The sequence below is a fragment of the Necator americanus genome, chromosome IV (assembly GCF_031761385.1).
Source record: "Necator americanus strain Aroian chromosome IV, whole genome shotgun sequence".
In the NCBI taxonomy this organism is placed as follows: Eukaryota; Metazoa; Nematoda; class Chromadorea; order Rhabditida; family Ancylostomatidae; genus Necator; species Necator americanus.
Genome location: NC_087374.1, coordinates 22359807 through 22377376, shown reverse-complemented (window position 1 = coordinate 22377376; position 17570 = coordinate 22359807). Strand labels below are relative to the sequence as shown.

At 43.2% G+C, this 17570-nt stretch overlaps 1 protein-coding gene across 1 annotated transcript; it reads left to right on the top strand.

Moving 5' to 3' along the window:
* Positions 1 to 318: 318 nt before the first annotated feature.
* On the top strand, positions 319 to 16721 carry RB195_002348 (uncharacterized protein; the record flags this gene model as incomplete). Its single annotated transcript, XM_013444258.2, has 27 exons — positions 319 to 390; positions 509 to 568; positions 628 to 736; positions 2728 to 2825; positions 2885 to 3007; positions 3246 to 3371; positions 4334 to 4492; positions 4560 to 4721; positions 7494 to 7559; positions 7627 to 7778; positions 9598 to 9733; positions 9818 to 9988; positions 10704 to 10844; positions 10951 to 11074; positions 11134 to 11225; positions 11324 to 11404; positions 11984 to 12048; positions 12115 to 12208; positions 12485 to 12614; positions 12675 to 12839; positions 13867 to 13958; positions 14044 to 14138; positions 14191 to 14258; positions 14315 to 14421; positions 16230 to 16360; positions 16429 to 16530; positions 16601 to 16721. 27 exons carry the CDS (start codon positions 319 to 321, stop codon positions 16719 to 16721), a joined length of 3042 nt encoding a protein of 1013 aa, XP_013299712.2.
* Positions 16722 to 17570: the final 849 nt, after the last annotated feature.

Here is a 17570-nt window from a genome sequence, read left to right as displayed (position 1 = left end):
ATTTCCTTTAAGAAAATAGTTCCTCAAAAAAAAGTAAAGGTCTCTTTCATGTTAACTATGTTGTATTTTCTAAAAAATTACTTGAAGTCTGACTCTGGAAATTAAAAAGTGACGGCAACAGCGCAAGAATCACATAGTCCATTATTGTTCAATACCACCCACTTCCTGGTTGATGAGATCTGAATGATCACTGCGTTGATATCAGAAAAATGTTATTTTATAAACACATAAGTTGGAGTATTTAAAGATGCATTCAGAGAGTGAGGTTCATTACTTCTTGGTATCAGCCCTCAGCTCAGTACTGCTACCCGGCAATTAATGAATTCACTGTATGCGTTCTTCAGGAAAGACAAACATAAGTTAGAACACCTCAAGAAAGATATTGATATCGTGAGTAGTAACAAATGCTATTACTAGTAGATGTGAACTTAGAACTCTCTGAAAGCGCGTCCCAAGTCTTCAACAGATGTTTGTTTCGAAGAAAAGAGTCGGTTTGTTCAAATTCCAGGATGACCACAAAATACCTTTGGAAGAACTTTATGAACGCCTTAGAACTAATGAAGAAACGGTATGTCTCCAAAATGGCTCTACAAGTACGCAATTTACTATAAGTCGTAAAAATTTCAGGGACTGTCAACTGATGAGGCTGGTGAACGACTGCGTATGTACGGACCGAACGCATTGACACCACCGTATCGTACACCAACATGGATCAAATTTCTTCAAAATCTATTCGGTATGTAGAAACGAACCGTCAAGTAGTATTTTTTCATCATTTCGAACGATAAAGGAAGGTTCGAATAAAATCTATTGTCAAGCGACAAGTGGGCTTTTTATTTCGCATATATACTGCGGCGATGCTGATGAGAACAAAGTAGGTAGCTGCACGATAGCTGTGAGGAACGATTACAACAACCTGGTGGAGGAAATTGGCTCAACGTCGTCTAGATGCGCTTTTCTACGACTGCTTGATCGCAGAGGATGTAAACTCTGAATCGTAAGTGCTCACGCACCTACGGAAACCGCTGAGGACAACAGTAAGGACACCTTCTATGATGAACTCAATGCGTTGATGTCTAAAATGCCAAGCCAGCAGGTGGTCATTGTCGGAACCGACGCAAATGCGAAGATGGGACTCGAACAGCAATCCGTTGTGCTGGGAAAATGGTATTATCCAACGGAGCGCACGTCGGACAACGGTGACCGTCTGGTCAACTTCTGCGAACAGACACTCATCATCGCTTCCACGTTTAAGAGAAATCATCGACGTCATCAGCCCACGTTGCAGGGGTCCACCCGTTTAACGCCTGAAGAGCAGCGCAAGCGGAAGATGAGGACTATTAACCTTCGGCTCGACTACGTTCTGGCGAGGAACATTCCTCAGTCAGATATCCGAAAACCTAGAGCAGGTCTGAAGGACGAAGAATGCAGAAAGAAATTCCGCCAACGTGTGTCTATTCATGTTGGAGTATGTACCACGACGAACTTTAGCGATACGGATTCCTTCGCAAAGTGCACTCATGACGCTGCAAGGGAAACGCTTCCTGTTCTATTGCCGCGGAAGAAGTTTGCCTTTGCAGTTTGAAAAGGCGTGGAAGGACAAGAACCCGCGGAAATCGGTGACGCAACCCTTCCAATTTGGAGGGATCACTTCAAGAGCTTGCTGAACCGGCAAACACCGTCAGCTCCTGAACCCGAGCACGTTCATATTCCGACATATTCGGTTAACGAGGAACCAAAGACCGAGACGGAGGTTCTGATCTGTAGTCAAAAGATGAGAAATGGAAAATCTGGTGAAGGCAGCAGGCAGCGTCTTGATTGCACGGAACGAAAGCTGCTTAGACGGCTACTTGGCTGGTTTTGGCCTATGGTATGCCACAATAAAGACCTTTATGCAGAGATTGATGTGGTATGCCGGCGGATGACACGTGAGAGATATCAACATCTTGCACCACCATCGAAAGTGGCTAAAGTAAATCGCCATCGCTTGTTTGGGCATATATTAAGGAGATCGGCAGATCGCCTTGTTAAACGAGTTCCAAGGAGTTTGTCGGGTTCGAGCTGGAAGAAACCACCTGGCCGAAAACGGAAGTTCTGGACTGAGGTGAAAGAGGACTTGAGGACACTTGGCGTGGATAGGCAGTTCAAGCGGGACGTAAGGTTTCGCAGAATATGGAACAGCGACGAATGGATTGACTCTGTGCAAGCTCTCGCAGAAGATCGAGAAGGTTGGGCAGAGCTATGTTCAAGGACGGGACAGCTCGGCGAATATGCGGGTAATCGCGTCAGGCGATGACATCAGCCCGTAGATTAAGTCAAGCCAAGTCATTTTTCTGCTTTTCTAAAATCCAACCTCGTGTTATTTTTGATAATACCGCGATTAATTCAAGATAATTAGTCCTTAGATTTGATGTCAGAAGTCTACAATGGTAGGGTGTAGCGAAGACGGTAAGAATGAAGGTTGCACGATCGAGGGATTCGAAACCGCCCAGTGACACCCAAGTTATTAATCTTTGGGGGTCGATGGCATACGCAGCATAGAATTGCCTGAAGGAAAAACGATACTGACTTTATCTATTGGTTAGCGCCTACTAATCCTTCAGTGTAGGTATGCGTGATCGTCGATGATTCTTAATTGAACTCAACCGCGTTGGTGCATCTCAAGGGAATGATCAACGTCGAGCATCCTTTATCCCCTAAGATTCCACCGGTACTGCTCACTTTCAGGTGGCTTCAATATGTTATTATGGGCCGCTTCTGCTGCGTCACTTGTCGGCTATTTTATGGAAAAGACGGAATTTGGCGAGGAAACCAAAGCAGATAATGTATACTTGAACTTGTCCATTTAATCGCTGAACGTGCACTGCACACAGACAATCTTCAGTTGTATCTGGCTATCACCTTAGCGACGGTTGTGACTATCACGGGAATTTTTTCGTTTTATCAAGAAGCAAAAAGTGGAAATATCATGAGCACATTTGCGAATATGATACCCACAATGGCCCACGTAAGTTTATGCCTCATCGTATGTTTTATGTGTTAAAATGCTCACAGAAAAACACCGAAATGAGAAAAAAGACACCAAGCTGAAAAATAAGCCTGAGATATAGTTCTAAGTCAGCTTTTGTACCTAAACAGAACACACGTACAAATTACCTAGAATGACAGAAACCAAAGCTTCACTTTTATTGAGTGCTCCTCTGACCTTCAGACGAGGAACAATGGATAATGACAAATATTTTCAGGTATTTCGTGATGGTCGGATTACGGATGTTCGGGTTGAAGATGTAGTACTTGGTGATATCGTAGAGATAGCTGGGGGAGATAAAGTTCCAGCCGACATTAGGATCATTAGCGCTAGAGGACTCAAGGCAGGAATTTCAAGAAGAATTTTTTCCCTGAAAAAAACGGGAATTTTGCAAATTAGTGATTTTGAAATACATGGCTTACTGATGCCATCGAGAACCAAGCAAAAATCATCACTGGAAGACATACCATGTGAGCTAGCGTATGGAACAAAGAAAAACAAAATATTCTCGTCGATAGTTCGTCGGTAGTTCCATTGCCCACAAAGTTTTTTTTCGTACACTCCAAAAAAAGCTGCAGTTTTTCACGAAAAAGCAATTATTGAAGATGTCGTATAAAATATAGGAGGAAACAGACAAAGATACCAGGTTCAGGATAGTTTCGGTAAAATCTCCTCATTACTCACATTTTAAGGGGCAGAGTAGCGCAGTCGGTAAGATGTTGAGCTGTGCCTGCAGAATGATCGATCGGAGGTTCGATTCCGTCCTAGCGAGCCTACGGGGTAGATAAATTGGTACCAGACTCGTCTGAGAGGATAGAAATACCGACTTAATACATCGGCTAGCCCCCGCAACCCATCGTGGAGGCTAGTCACGCGATCGTAAACCTCAAACAATTCTGAATTGAAGTGAACGCTTTGGCGCATCGCAAGCAAATTAACGCCAGATACATTTTAAACTTTATTCAAATCCTCATTAGGATTTGATTATGGTTCTTAACGCTAAACTAGCCTGTATACAGCTCCGACGCCTACTTCATGCAGCTACAGTTGAGGACGAGCAGGTTCAACCGTGCCAACGCGACGCGTCCGTTGCAAAAGCCAGCACTAGTGCTCTGTGACGCTGATCTATGCAGCACACTTGGTTTTGGTGGGTTCACTGATGAGTAATGCGCCCGACAAACAGAGAACCAGTGCTCGCCTTCGTCGCGGAAGCGTCTCGCTAGTGTGGCTGAACATAACTGGCGCTGATTACATTGTCTTGCGTGTCGCTATAGCTCTACAACTGACAAGGTTGCTTCTTTTAAGGTAGACAACTCGTCCCTAACAGGAGAATCAGAGCCACAAACTCGATCGAATGAGTTCACTCATAATAATCCGCTTGAATCAAAGAATGTTGCTATGTTTTCCACGAGCGTACTTGAAGGATCAGCAAGAGGAGTGGTGATATTAACTGCAGACAATACAGTACGTAGAATCTTGCGCAGTCAGTGGAGATAATGCTTTTGAAAACGCAAAAGAACATATTATTCAGGTTGTAGGCAGAATAGCAGCTCTCACCGCCCAAGTGTCATCCGGACCAAGTCCTATCGCAAGAGAAATCAATCACTTCATTAACATCATCTCATTTGTGGCTCTTGGCGTTGGCGTGACATTCTTTGTGCTTGCAATTATCTACGGCTATACATTGATTCATGTACGTTCTCTCGTTATAACAGTAAAAAGCAGGTTACGATCACATGTGTATGATATAATGGATTAGGACGAGTTATCACGCATGAACTGCACGTACATAGGGCACATAACACTAAGGTGTGGACCAGTCCACACAACTCAAGGCTGATCTAATCCTGAAATTTTCTCTGGCTGTCATTACTTTTGAAGAGTTTGTGGTTAGTATTTGCTCCAGGTAATTTAGAGCACCAGAATCCGAAGAGAAAATCTAGGCGGCCGTATACGAGTCAGAATTCCATCTGCTGGCTGAAGCTCTGCTTGAACTGAACACAATCAGGTCTCCGAGTGTACGCGTTGGGAGCATACGAGCAATATAACTTGCACTGCATACCAAAAGATTGCCATATACTGCAGAAAGATGATGTCGTTCAGCACATTGCCAAAGCCAACAGTATGAAACCTGAACTGCCTGAAGGGAGCATGGAATCTTGACAACATCCACTCATATAACCGACAGATCATGCACCTACGGAAACCGCTGGAAGCAACAATAAGGACGCCTTCTAATATGCACTCGATGTTTGATATCTAAAATATTGAGCCAGCAGATGGTCATCGTCGGAAGCGACGAGAAAGCGAAGATAGGGCTTGAACAATAATCCAAGATCCTGGGGAAATGGTATTTTCCGGTGGAGCACACGTTGGACAACAGTCGACGTATGTGGCCCTATTAGGCGGACCTTATCATCATCCTACATTCAAAAGGAATCATTGAGAAACCGAGGGCTTTCTACCCAACCGAAAATTAACATTGCAGGTCTGAAAGACGAAGAATGCAGAACGTCGCTTCGCTAACATGTGTCTATTCTTGCGAATTAGAAAGAGGCTTTGCGATGCAAGTTCCTTTACAAAGTTTATCCAGAACGCTGCAAGGGAAACGCTCTTGTTTCTGATGCCGAGAAAAAAGTTAGTCGTTGCATCTGCGGAGACAAAGTACACATATAATTTTGCCGTACGCTGCACAGGTGATTTCTACCAGGAATCTCCAGAAAGAGCGTCTAAGAAATAAGTTATGTCGTCAATTATAATAAAACTGCAAAAACGAATGGAAATGGACGCCAAGAGCGGATCTTGAAAAGGCAGAAGAAGACAAGAATCCGCGAAAAGCCTGTGTTTTGGTATGATAAAACAGTATAAAGTAGCAAGATAAAACAATGAATAAATAAGTAAGTAAGATAAAGGATGTTCGCCAGTTCCAAATACTGCCAATGAAGCATTCGGTGAAACAATCCTACCAATCTGAAGGAATCACTTCAACACTTTGCTGAACATGCAAGCACTATTAGCTCCTGAATTCGAGCACGTCCATGAACCGACATACAAAACCACCAATCAAGTGGTGATTCAAGTCTGTATTCAAAAGATAAAGAAAAGTGGAAGGAGATGATGAAATCAGCGCAGAAATGCCAAAATCTCCTCATCCGTCTGGATTTCCTGAGACGACTAAAATCGTCCGTTAAATATGGATCTACAGAAGACTCGTGGAGACAAGCTATAATAAATTCCCCTCCACAAGAAGTTATCTGTCACGGATCCTAGGAACTGATGAGGAGTCTCATTGCTGTGCGTTATGTACGAAGATTCAGAGTGGATTATCCTGGACCTCATTTTCAAACATAGTGAAGGAACAACGCGCGAAGAGCAAGCCAGCTTTCGTCCTGGTCATCATTGATCAGGCGTTCATGGATAGGAGAATTATCAAAATTTGGTAGGGGTGAAGTCGATGCGGTTTCCCTTTTTTGGATTTCGAAGCCGTCTCCTACTCTCCTAATCGAGATTACCTTTACGACTCTTATGGCAATGGCATTATGCGAGAGACGTCTTCGACGTCATAGATGTCCTACTGACATGGCGTAGGCATCATCAAGGATGATCAGAGTGGCGGCCAATCGGTTGAATATGCCCATGAGTTGTGGCACCTAGGCTGTGTACTGAAAAACGAGGGTGATGCAGAGCAGAGATGCACTATTGCCTGTTCTCCATTCAACTCTTTGATCAAGTGTTCGTGGTCAGTTTTCACGGCGTTGATCTACAAGTCTACTTATCGCTGTTCGCTGTACCCTGACGCACGGATCGTCAATTTTGATGGAGATGTTCGACTACGCGGAAAGGAAACTGCTTAGACGAGTGCTTGGCTACTTTCAGCCTAGGGTATGCCACGATGAAGAGGAAGCAAATGAGGTGAGCCAGCGGATGACAAATAACGAATGACGGTTGGAAGGTATCAATATCTTGCGCCTCCATCGAAAAAGGCCACAGAGAATCGTCTTCGCTTCTTTATTCACATTTGAAGGGACGAACATAACACCTGGTTCAACATTTTCCCGCATGAATTCTGTCGAATTCATGCGGGAAAAGTCCATTTGGGCGAAAACGGATGTTCCAGATTGAGATGGTAAAAGATCTGAGCACACTCGGGATCGTTAGACAATTCAGGCGAGACGTTATGTTATGGTCCGCAACGAGTCCATCGATTACGTCCAAGTTCTTGCCAAAGATGGAGAAGGTTAGGTAGAGCTAAGCTCAGGGATGTCACCTCGGCGAAAATGCGGTGAATTGTGTGAGACCATAACATCGGCCGATCGCTAAAGTCAAAATAAATTACATATAGTATTTATCAAATAAAGCCACAAACAGATCACCCTGCCTCGATATAGCTTAGGATGTTAAGTGTAGTCACCCGAAGACAGCATTAAGATCATAATACTTGAAATCTTAGCACCTTTTACTACAGGCTCTAATTTTCTTCATGGGAATCGTCGTAGCAAACGTGCCAGAGGGAATCGTTGCTACTGTCACGGTATTCTTTCTGTGCAATAGTTCTGATTTACAACAAATTTTCGACCAATTTTGCCAAGCGCATTTAGGTGTGTTTAACTCTGACAGCCGTAAAGATGCGTAGAAAACATTGTTTGGTGAAGAATTTGGAAGCGGTCGAGACTCTTGGATCCACATCGACTATTTGCTCCGATAAGACTGGAACGCTCACACAAAATCGGATGACAATCACTCATTTATGGTAGTTACTGAGTTAATTTTTTCTTCAAAATAGAAGACATCTAAGTAAATTTTCCATGCAAAAAAAAAACTTCAGCGAAGTATTGGGCTCAAGTAATTTTGTGGAGACCTTAATTTGTGAGGTAAAGAGTTTGATTAGAATCTTTAAGTCTGATTTTTTATCATTCTTCCTGTTTATGGTCTGAGCCAAATGTGCTCAACCCAGTGAGCGCTACGCGTCCGGCACAACACACGTCTTCTCATTGCACATACCTCTTCTTCCCTCTGGGCTACCCAAATTGGAGCCGCATTGCATTTGCCCCCTTGAAGGCATCACCCCACGAATCTGAGATGGTACGGATTTCAAGTGGACTCTTATAAGAGATAGTAGATTATGGAGAGGAGGATGATTCCGTCCATTTCTTCCTAATTGCCGTAAAAAAACGGCCCGGAAGATGCGGCCCGCCCAAGGCTGGCGCGCTCCAGTGGAACTCTTTGTAGAAAATAGTGCGCCAGAACGCAAGAAACCGTATCTTCCGGGCCGTTTTCTACGGCAGTTAGGAAGATATGGACGGAATCACCCATCTCCATAATCTACTATCCCGTATACGAATACTCCACCTGAAATCGGTATCAGCTCAGATTCGTGGAGTGATGCCTTTAAAGGCAGCACACCTCGAATCTGAGGTGGTGGGCGAATCCGCAGGAAAAGCTAGGGATGGGATTGTAGATTGCGAGATCCATGTTGGTTACGTTCATGGTCATGATCCATCTCTTTTAGGGTTCTCTCCCTAATCATCGGAAAAAAACGGCGTTAGACCCGCTTTAGTTCCTGCGAAGTACGTTGCAATGGGCCTCTATGTGCATGATCTGATCCACTCAACAGTTTATTGGTCTCACCTGAAGAGGCCGGAGGGGTCGTGGACGCCGCGCACAAAGGTGGCGTGAAATCGTCATTTTCAGCTGTCAAAAACGTCGTCTTCCACAGAAGAGATCTGTGCGCTGAGAATACGTCTGTTATGGCAGACGCGTAGCACTCACTGAGTTGAACACATTTGGCGCAGACTATAAGCAGGAAGACTGATGAAGAATTAAGCCTAAAGTTGTTCTAATCTGCTGTTAATATTGGATAACCGGGATAAAATGTAGGTGGGGGAGGGGGTGGCTCTCTTATTTCTGGAAGAAATAACTGAATCAGGCGTAAGCATTATACTTAAGGGATCTACGACATATAAGCTAAAGTTACTAAGAGAAAAAATAAGAGAGAGTGTCAAGAAATAAGAGCGCGGTTGAGTGACCCTCTCTCTCCCTTACTCAGCTCCTTCTCAGATACATTTTCACGATAATCGTTAATTCGACTACTAAATTTGCCATAGCGCAGCGCCGTTATATTTTAAAGGCATCATCCCACGAATCTGAGGTGGTGCAGATTTCAGGTGGAGTATTCGTATACGGGATGGGAGACTATGGAGAGGGGGGTGATTCTGTCCATTTCGTCCTAACTGCCGTAAAAAAAACGGCCCGGAAGATGCGGCGCCGCACAAGACTGACGCGCTCCAATCGAACCTCTTGTACAAAATGGTGCGTCAAAACGAATGAAGCCGTATCTTCCGGGCCGTTTTTTACGGCAATTAGGAAGAAATGGACAGAATCACCCCCCTCTCCATAGTCTCCCATCCCGTATACGAATACTCCACCTGAAGTCCGTACCACCTCAGATTCGTGGAGTGATGCCTTTAAATAGGTAACACCGTCGACTCAGAAAAGAAGCGAAATATTACTCAACAAACAAAATTACGAAAGGAAACCAATGTGCTCAATTTTTATCAGAGCTAGTTAAGGTGTGACGGATTGATCGATGAAGCTGAACAATGTATGCCAGATGGAAAGATTCGTGGGCGCGTAACGCACAGAATTGAAGGCACTTACAAATTCCTCCTGAGATGCGCAGCACTGTGTAGTCGCAGCACGTTTAAGGTGAATCGACCGTGTTGAGGAGGATTCCAGCCAGGTTTTTTCTAATCCATTACTCTGTTACTCTTGTCTTCCTGTTACTTTTAGAATGAAGATTTTTCCATACCACTCCCCCGACGTGAAGTTACTGGCGATGCGTCTGAAACAGCAATTCTAAAGTATTGCGAGTTAATTCTTGGCAACGGTGGGACAAGAAAAATGCGGGATAAAAAGCCAAAAGTGGCCGAGATTCCGTTTAATTCGACAAATAAGTACCAGGTGGAGTTAATCATATACTAAGCATTATTGATTCAACAGCCACGCTTTTCGTACCAACTATGCTCCCTCTAGAAGCGGACTATCATCTACTTTTATAGGAAAAACAGATGTTTGTCTAAGGGGAAGGAGTAAGTAGTTGGAGCATCAATCCGGTGAACATGATGCTCCTTCGATTGGAAAGGGGCAACAGAAACAGACAGTATGCGTCGTGAGTAAGAAAAAAAAGGAAAGAGCAAAAAACAAGGAGCTGTTACGGACCTGAGTTCCGCACAGACTAACATATTCTGAAAGCCAAAGAAAGGGCACCCTACATATATATGACGTATACGCATACGTACTATACGTGCAATCGAAAGTTTGCGATGATAGTTCTCGTTCGGTGGCTTTCTATGCCAACTGCGCTCACCTTATCACCCTAGTAATGCCTAAGTACAAAAATTCTACTTAATGCTGACGCGTGAAAACGACTTGATACTCGTCGAATTTGCGCGGGCAGGTAGATTCGAAGCGGCGCGGTGTGGCGAGCAGTTACAATCAAGGCGGGACCTTCGCCAGCTCCACTCGAACTGTAGTGACGAGTGTAACTAGCGAATGTCACTACACCATCAGAAGCGCTGGCTTCACCGAGCGGATTCGTGAGCGGCGGTTCATACAACAGAACCGGAATTAAGGACGTTTTGATTTGCAGAATTACAGATAGAGGATGTCTCTGCAGGTGTCAATTCATCAAAATGGCGATCGATTCCTCCTGGTAATGAAAGGCGCTGCCGAGAAAATCCTAAAAGCTTGTTCTTCCGTGCTTATTGAAGGGGAAGAAAGAAGAAAGGATAAGAAATTCGAAGAGCAATTCAAGAAGGTACTGATATTTCGCCATGTATTTTCGTAAGAAACGTTGTTCTCTTCTGAACTGAACACTGAAGGCTACGATCCCATCTGAACTAAGGAACTAGTTCCTTCTACAGGCGTACGAACAACTTGGCGGTTTTGGAGAGCGGGTGCTCGGTTTCTGTGACTTGGAAATGGATCCAGAGAAATTCCCTTCAAACTATGTCTTCGATACGGAAACTCCGAATTTTCCTCTTACAGGTAAGCCAAGTGTTGATGGTGACTCTGCACTACGGTCTTTTAGAAGAACCTTTGTTAAGATTTACGATTCCTCGGATTTATGGCTATGATTGATCCACCGAGGCCAGGAGTTCCACAAGCCGTACAGTTGTGCCAATCAGCGGGCATTAAGGTATACGCATATGGCGTTATTCTAAGAATAAACTAAATATTTCAATTAAATAGAGCAATGTACCATTATTAAACTCAGTATCAAACGTTCGTCTTCAGGTAGTCATGGTAACTGGAGATCATCCTATTACGGCTAAAGCTATTGCTCGACAAGTTCACATTATTTCCAGAAGAGCTAAGGTAGGACAAATTTGTTTTGTATTCAAAATGTTTTGAACTGCAAACCTTAAGTACCGCTGTGGCCCCAATCGAGTGAAATAGTTCTCATTCTCACGAAGCCTCTTACTCCTCCACGTTTGATAAATTTGTACCAGGCTTGTCTGGGAGGATAAAAACACTGACTTGAGACATCGGCTAGCTCCCGCAATTCACTGTAGAGGCCAGTTACACCTTCGTAAATCTCAAACGATTCTGAATTGAAGTGAACGTGGACGCGCATCCCAACCGGATTGATAAAAGCCAGACACTTTATCCTTTATCCTTGTCCTGTACATAGGGACAGGAAGACAATCATCAGTGTGTAAAAAAGTTCGATGCGCGCTGCAGGCCCTTTAGCTCCACTAAGTTTTCCATTTTCATCCAGAATACCCGTGGTCGACGCCCATGAGGTACAACCTTGTGAACGCAGCGCGTCCACCGCAACACACGTCTCCATCTTTGACATGCACTCTTTCTCTTCTTAGCAGCGGCCCCAATTCGAAACGCCTACTATGAATGACTAAACAATCAATAAATTAAAAATAACAATAATCTTTCTAGGTGACCGAACTTATTGAAGATATTGAAGGAAATGTTCCTGCGTTTGAACGGTATGGTGAAGGGAGGTAAGATATCACCGTACCGTAATATTATATTCATAAAAGAGGGGAAACTGTGACGGTTATTTTAAGGTTGACGCCTACAAAAGCGATTATTGTTCATGGCGAACAACTCAAGTTGCTCAGTGCTGAAACTCTTGAAGAAATTGTTAGCAACTACCAGCAGGTGCGCGGTTCCCCGTGTGCGCGCAAAAGACGAACCACAGCTGCCATCGGACGTGCTCAGCTGAGCTGACGCAAAGCGTCCGCGGGAAAGTCGGGCACTGCTGCTGAGTATCGCAGCGGCGCCGTGAGACTACGCCAATCACTGACGGGTGCTCAAAGAGACGAAGCGCCAGTTTTTGCCTTCGCCGACAGCCTTTTCCGAGCAGCAGTACCCTAACTATACTCTGAATACGAGAAATTTTTGCTGCCTAACTCATTCGTTTCGAAAAGTTTTCAGGTTGTTTTCTCGCGCACATCACCTGCACAAAAATTACAAATCGTTGAAGCATACCAAAACACCAACAATATTGTTGCGGTGACCGGTGACGGAGTAAATGATGCTCCTGCATTAAGAAAGGCTGACATTGGTGGATTGTCCTCTGAGTTCCATGAAAAGAAGTATGATAACTGATTTATAAGCATTTAAGGAATTGCCATGGGCATCGCTGGAACAGCAGTGTCAAAACAAGCGGCGGATATGATCCTACTCAATGATAACTTTGCTTCGATAGTGACTGGAGTGGAAGAGGGTCGTCTGATTTTCGACAATCTCAAGAAGAGCATCGCTTACACACTTACGTCTAATATCCCTGGTAGGAAGTTCATAGTTGCATTATTCCTTTGATCCCCCAAGCAACACTTGTGTCTCACCGTCAAAATTGATGAAGAAACAGGTCCACGGTTTAGAAGAAGCCTCTAGCAGAATATGAGTTTCTTGTGTCATTGCCACTTGTGTTCGCCGGGACTTCCTGTATTGCTCCCGCGACTGAACTGTAGCAACTCGAACATTCAGTCCCAGAAACTACACTTTCCCAATCGAACGCACAACGTGTTTATCAGGGTAAACATAAATATTATGTGGCCTTCCCAAATTAGTTGTAACGATTTTTCACCATTGTGAGATTTCCTGCAATCCTTTTTTCTGTGTATATTTCGACCCGCCCGACACAGAAATACTAGCAGATTTCTAATTGAACTCCTCTTTAGATTTATAATTAAATTAAGAAAACTTTATCAACAATTTAATTGGACTCGACTTTGGAGTTAACATTTGCAAAATCGCCGCCGAATGTCCTTAACCGGATGGATGGGGCATCGAAACGGTCGTGAACTGCGGCGGACGCGTTGCGCCCGCTCAAGTCGAGCGCACGTCGCCAACTGCACGCTAACTGAATTCTGATTTCAATACAGCGTATCACGAAACCAGGTATGCTGTGATCAGCAAGCGAATGGCTAGCTGCTGCAGGTGTCTGCACCTGCGTACGCAAAGACGTAACTTACTACGGGCGGTAGAACGATGACATCTGCAGCGCTTCTGCAATTGTGCAGGTTCTGCTGCTTATGTGAATTATTTTAGTTGGATTGCGGACGTTGCACGACTAGGTTCTATCGCGTAATAAGTTGTACCGTTTGGGAGTCGGAACGTACTATGTATTCAACATTCATGATCTCAGCAATGTTGGTGATACGCTGCTTTCACTGGATAGTGTGATTCAGAAAATGTTGAATTCTACAGAACAGATGGTAACGTACGCAGTTCATCTAGAAATCCCTCAAAAGTGGACATAAGCGGGATCTAGGTGAGATAGTGTCAGCACTGCCGAACACTGTTCTTTCCAGAGATCATGCCGTTCATGTGCTATGTGATAATTGGAATTCCAATCCCACTCTCGTTAGTCGCAATACTTATGATTGACTTAGGGACTGATTTGGTAGGTAAAAAGTTTCATAAGAGTTCCTGTTGCGTCCTCCAGTAATAACCAAAGCGATACGCCGAAGTGCCGTCGCTTTTTTTAGTGGCCGGCCATTTCGCTCGCCTACGAGGTTCCAGAAAGTGACATCATGCAGCGTCCACCAAGAAATCCAGAGTATGACAAGTTGGTGAACATACGGTAGGTGCACTCAGTTCTTCTTAGAACTGAGACGTAAATGAAAGCGTTGAAGGCTTGTACTCTTCTCTTATCTGCAAGTGGGCGTTTTTCAAATGTATGCTGGTTTTGTGACATATTTTGGTACGTTCTTTCGCGTTCTTCACGAAATTTCGATTCAGCTGCACAGCTTTTTCTAGCCATAATGATGGGACATGGTTGGTTACCTATGGATTTGATACAAAAACGTGAATTGTGGGATTGTGAAACACTTAATGATTTGGAAGATAGTTTTGGACAACAATGGGTGAGGAACTTACAAACATAACTAGTTTTTGCTCTTTTCAAAGATGATTAACGGAGAACGTAACGTATTGATAAACAGTGATTATCATGATTATGATTATAAATATTGGTATTGATAGATTTCCGGAAAAAAAATGCTAAGGAAATAGAACACTGAATCTGCTTGTGTGAAAGATAATTTTTGATTCATTGAGCTATGGAACAAGTAGTGGATAATCTAAGGGTAAATATGTAAGCTCTTGCGCGAGGGAGCGGAAGGAAGGAGACAGCAAGACGAAGGAGGGATGGTGCTAAAATTATGGCAGGAGACGTCTATTAATTTTAGAGAGCATTATTTAATTATTCTTATGTCGTCAGAACTTATTATTTTTATTTTTATTTTCCTTTGAATATAAAATTCTGAAATCGCTAGATTTTGACACTCTTTATAATCAGAAAAATTGCCTAAACCGTTCCCAGTTGTAGCCCAAAGCTATGAGACCCTTTTATCAGTGGGATCTCGAATGTTGTCGGTTGAAGGGAGTTCAAAGTGGCAATAATCTGAATTGTGGGTTCAACAATTTCACACACTCCGTTTAGCTAAGAAAACGATGCTGGTAAAAAGAAATAATAAAGATGAGCGGTTTTCAGAATCAGAGCAAAACAACTATAAACCGGCGGAAAAAGCCAGAGATAGGATTGTAGATTCCACGGTTCCGCTCATCTCTCCCTATTCGTCGTGGGAACCGCATGAGTTCATATGAATCACGTTAGAACGTTCTCTATGTACAGATTCCGGTCCCCTCACCAGCCTATTCATTGGTCTTAGTTATCAAGAAGACATGACCGATTTTCGACAGCTCGCACGTAGGTGCGGCGCGTGCACAGCGGTGGCGCGTCGCAGGTGAAATCGAACTAGAAAAACGGAGTCTTACCCTCAATCTACAGCCTCATCTTTAGCTTTTCCTGCAGACTCTCAACAAGTCACATTCGTGGCATGCACCTACAAGCGCCACAATTTCCGTATGACGGCTGTTGTAGGTCACACATTATTTGTGGCGGTGTTATGTTCTAGCTAAATCTGATTCTGTCCATGTCCTGAGAAAGAAATCCCTATATTGAGGGACGCCAGTGAAAAATTCTCGCATAAGCAATTTCTCAAGGCCAGTTTCGCTACGTTATCCACTTCTGGACTCCTATCACTTTCTTTTTTTCCTTCTTACCAGTATCTGTTCACCAGAAGTGTCTCGTCATAAAATAAATGTAGATTATAACAAGATCTTTATCCTGATATTCCGACTTCCTCATTTATAACGTGTCAAAAAGGAGAGATGAAGGATTTAACGATTCTGAACGAACTAATTCCTGCAGTCAAACTTCTCTAACTTTGAAGTAATGTCGTCTAAGTCTAGGACCCCCTCATTTTTGTTTTCATTTCCATCAATTAGTCTGTGCTAAAACTTTATGTTAAGATTATCAACAAAAGTGAAGGATTTCTCACTTTCCTGAGATTTCGGGAAGAGAAGAAAACTGAATACCCTCAATTCAGTCGGCAAGTTTAACGAGTGGAAGGACCCTGGTTCAGATGTAGATCTAAGTAATAGAAAAGAAATGTTCTGGGTCTTGACTTTCTTACATAGGCAGTCTTTTTCCCGTTGAAAGATTGAAATTTTTGAAATATCATGCTTAGCTTAATAACCTAACCGTAACCCCTGGTCGTCTTTCTGTCGTCTGTCATCTTTCTGCTCATGCACTCTTTTCCCCTTTGTTTTCTTCCCTTTTTAGACGTCATCAAACGTAATGAACAAATAAGAATAAATTAATGTTTAGAGCTATTCTGCACGTAAAGGATTAGAAGCGAGTTGTCATAGTGGATATTTTTTCGCTGTTGTCGCAATTCAATGGTCAGATGCATTAATTTCAAAAACAAGGAAAAATTCTATAGTTATGCAGGGAACTGAGTGAGTTTTGAAGAATATTTGGGGAATTTCGTTCCTGGGGTAGAGTTTTTATAATAGTTCTATTTCAGGAATCAAGTACTCAATACATCATTGCTGTTCACAGTGGCTATGGCTATGTTCATTACTGTAACTCCTGGTGTGAAAGATGTTTTGAAATTGAACGGAATACGGTACGTGGCCACCGCGGCGTCTGCGTTATTTTTTTCCAAACGGGGTTCCACAAATTCCAATTTGATTCAGGTTGTGTGATGCTATGATTTCTGTGTACTATGCGTTCTTAATGTTTGTTTATGATGAATGTCGACGTTGGTACTTGAGGAAATACCCTACCGGATTTATATATAGAGAAACATACTTCTAACTGCACTCACATGCGATAACGATCGCTGTAGTGCTATTTAATAAACGTTTTTTTAAAAAAATAATACGCTCATTCCACTCGCCCCGTCTAGCCGTAATCGAAGAAGAAAAATTTTATAGGGCTATTCACTTGTACGGAGCCAAAAGAAGATTCTGAGTGTAAAATTGATAGTAGAAAAGATACGCAGAAGAAAAGGAAACTGAAGAATTATACTAGCAACTACACCGTGAAAGTGAAATACTGTCAGCACCACATGTATCTAAATGTGTTTCTCCTCCTGGCCCTTCTTAAAACGATAGGTGTTTGAAAAAAAAATTGGAAACGCCCTTCGCAAGTAGTTCAACTTCGAAACTCCAATACTAGAGAGGCAAGAAAAGTGAGTTCTTTGAAAAAAATTCCATTAAATCGTCAGGAATTATCTGTAAGTAGCGGTTCTTTCTTTCTAAGAGTTGTAGTGTTCCCGGTAAATGAAACCTGTGGGAAGTTTTTTGTTTGTACCCCTCGTTCCACCTCTGCCAGTCCACATTTGATCCGTGTTATCACTATTTGAAAAATTTAAATTTTAAGGAATATGTTAGTGCGTACATGTCAATTCTACTTCATCCCGTAGGAACGACCCCAATTCTGGTGCAGCAGTGTGGGTGGTCGCACATTTGCTAGCTTCAGTCCTGCTATTGAGCCGAACCAGCTTAGCACCGTGCCGTTCGCGGCACAACAGTCTACGCAATTGCGCAATAAGTCAGGTCGTTTTGATCCGATTGTGGATCTTTCCTCATATTGTGTGACGATGACCCTAACCGCATTAACCGTCACTTCTTGTCATTCTTTTGCCTCCAGTGCATAACACTA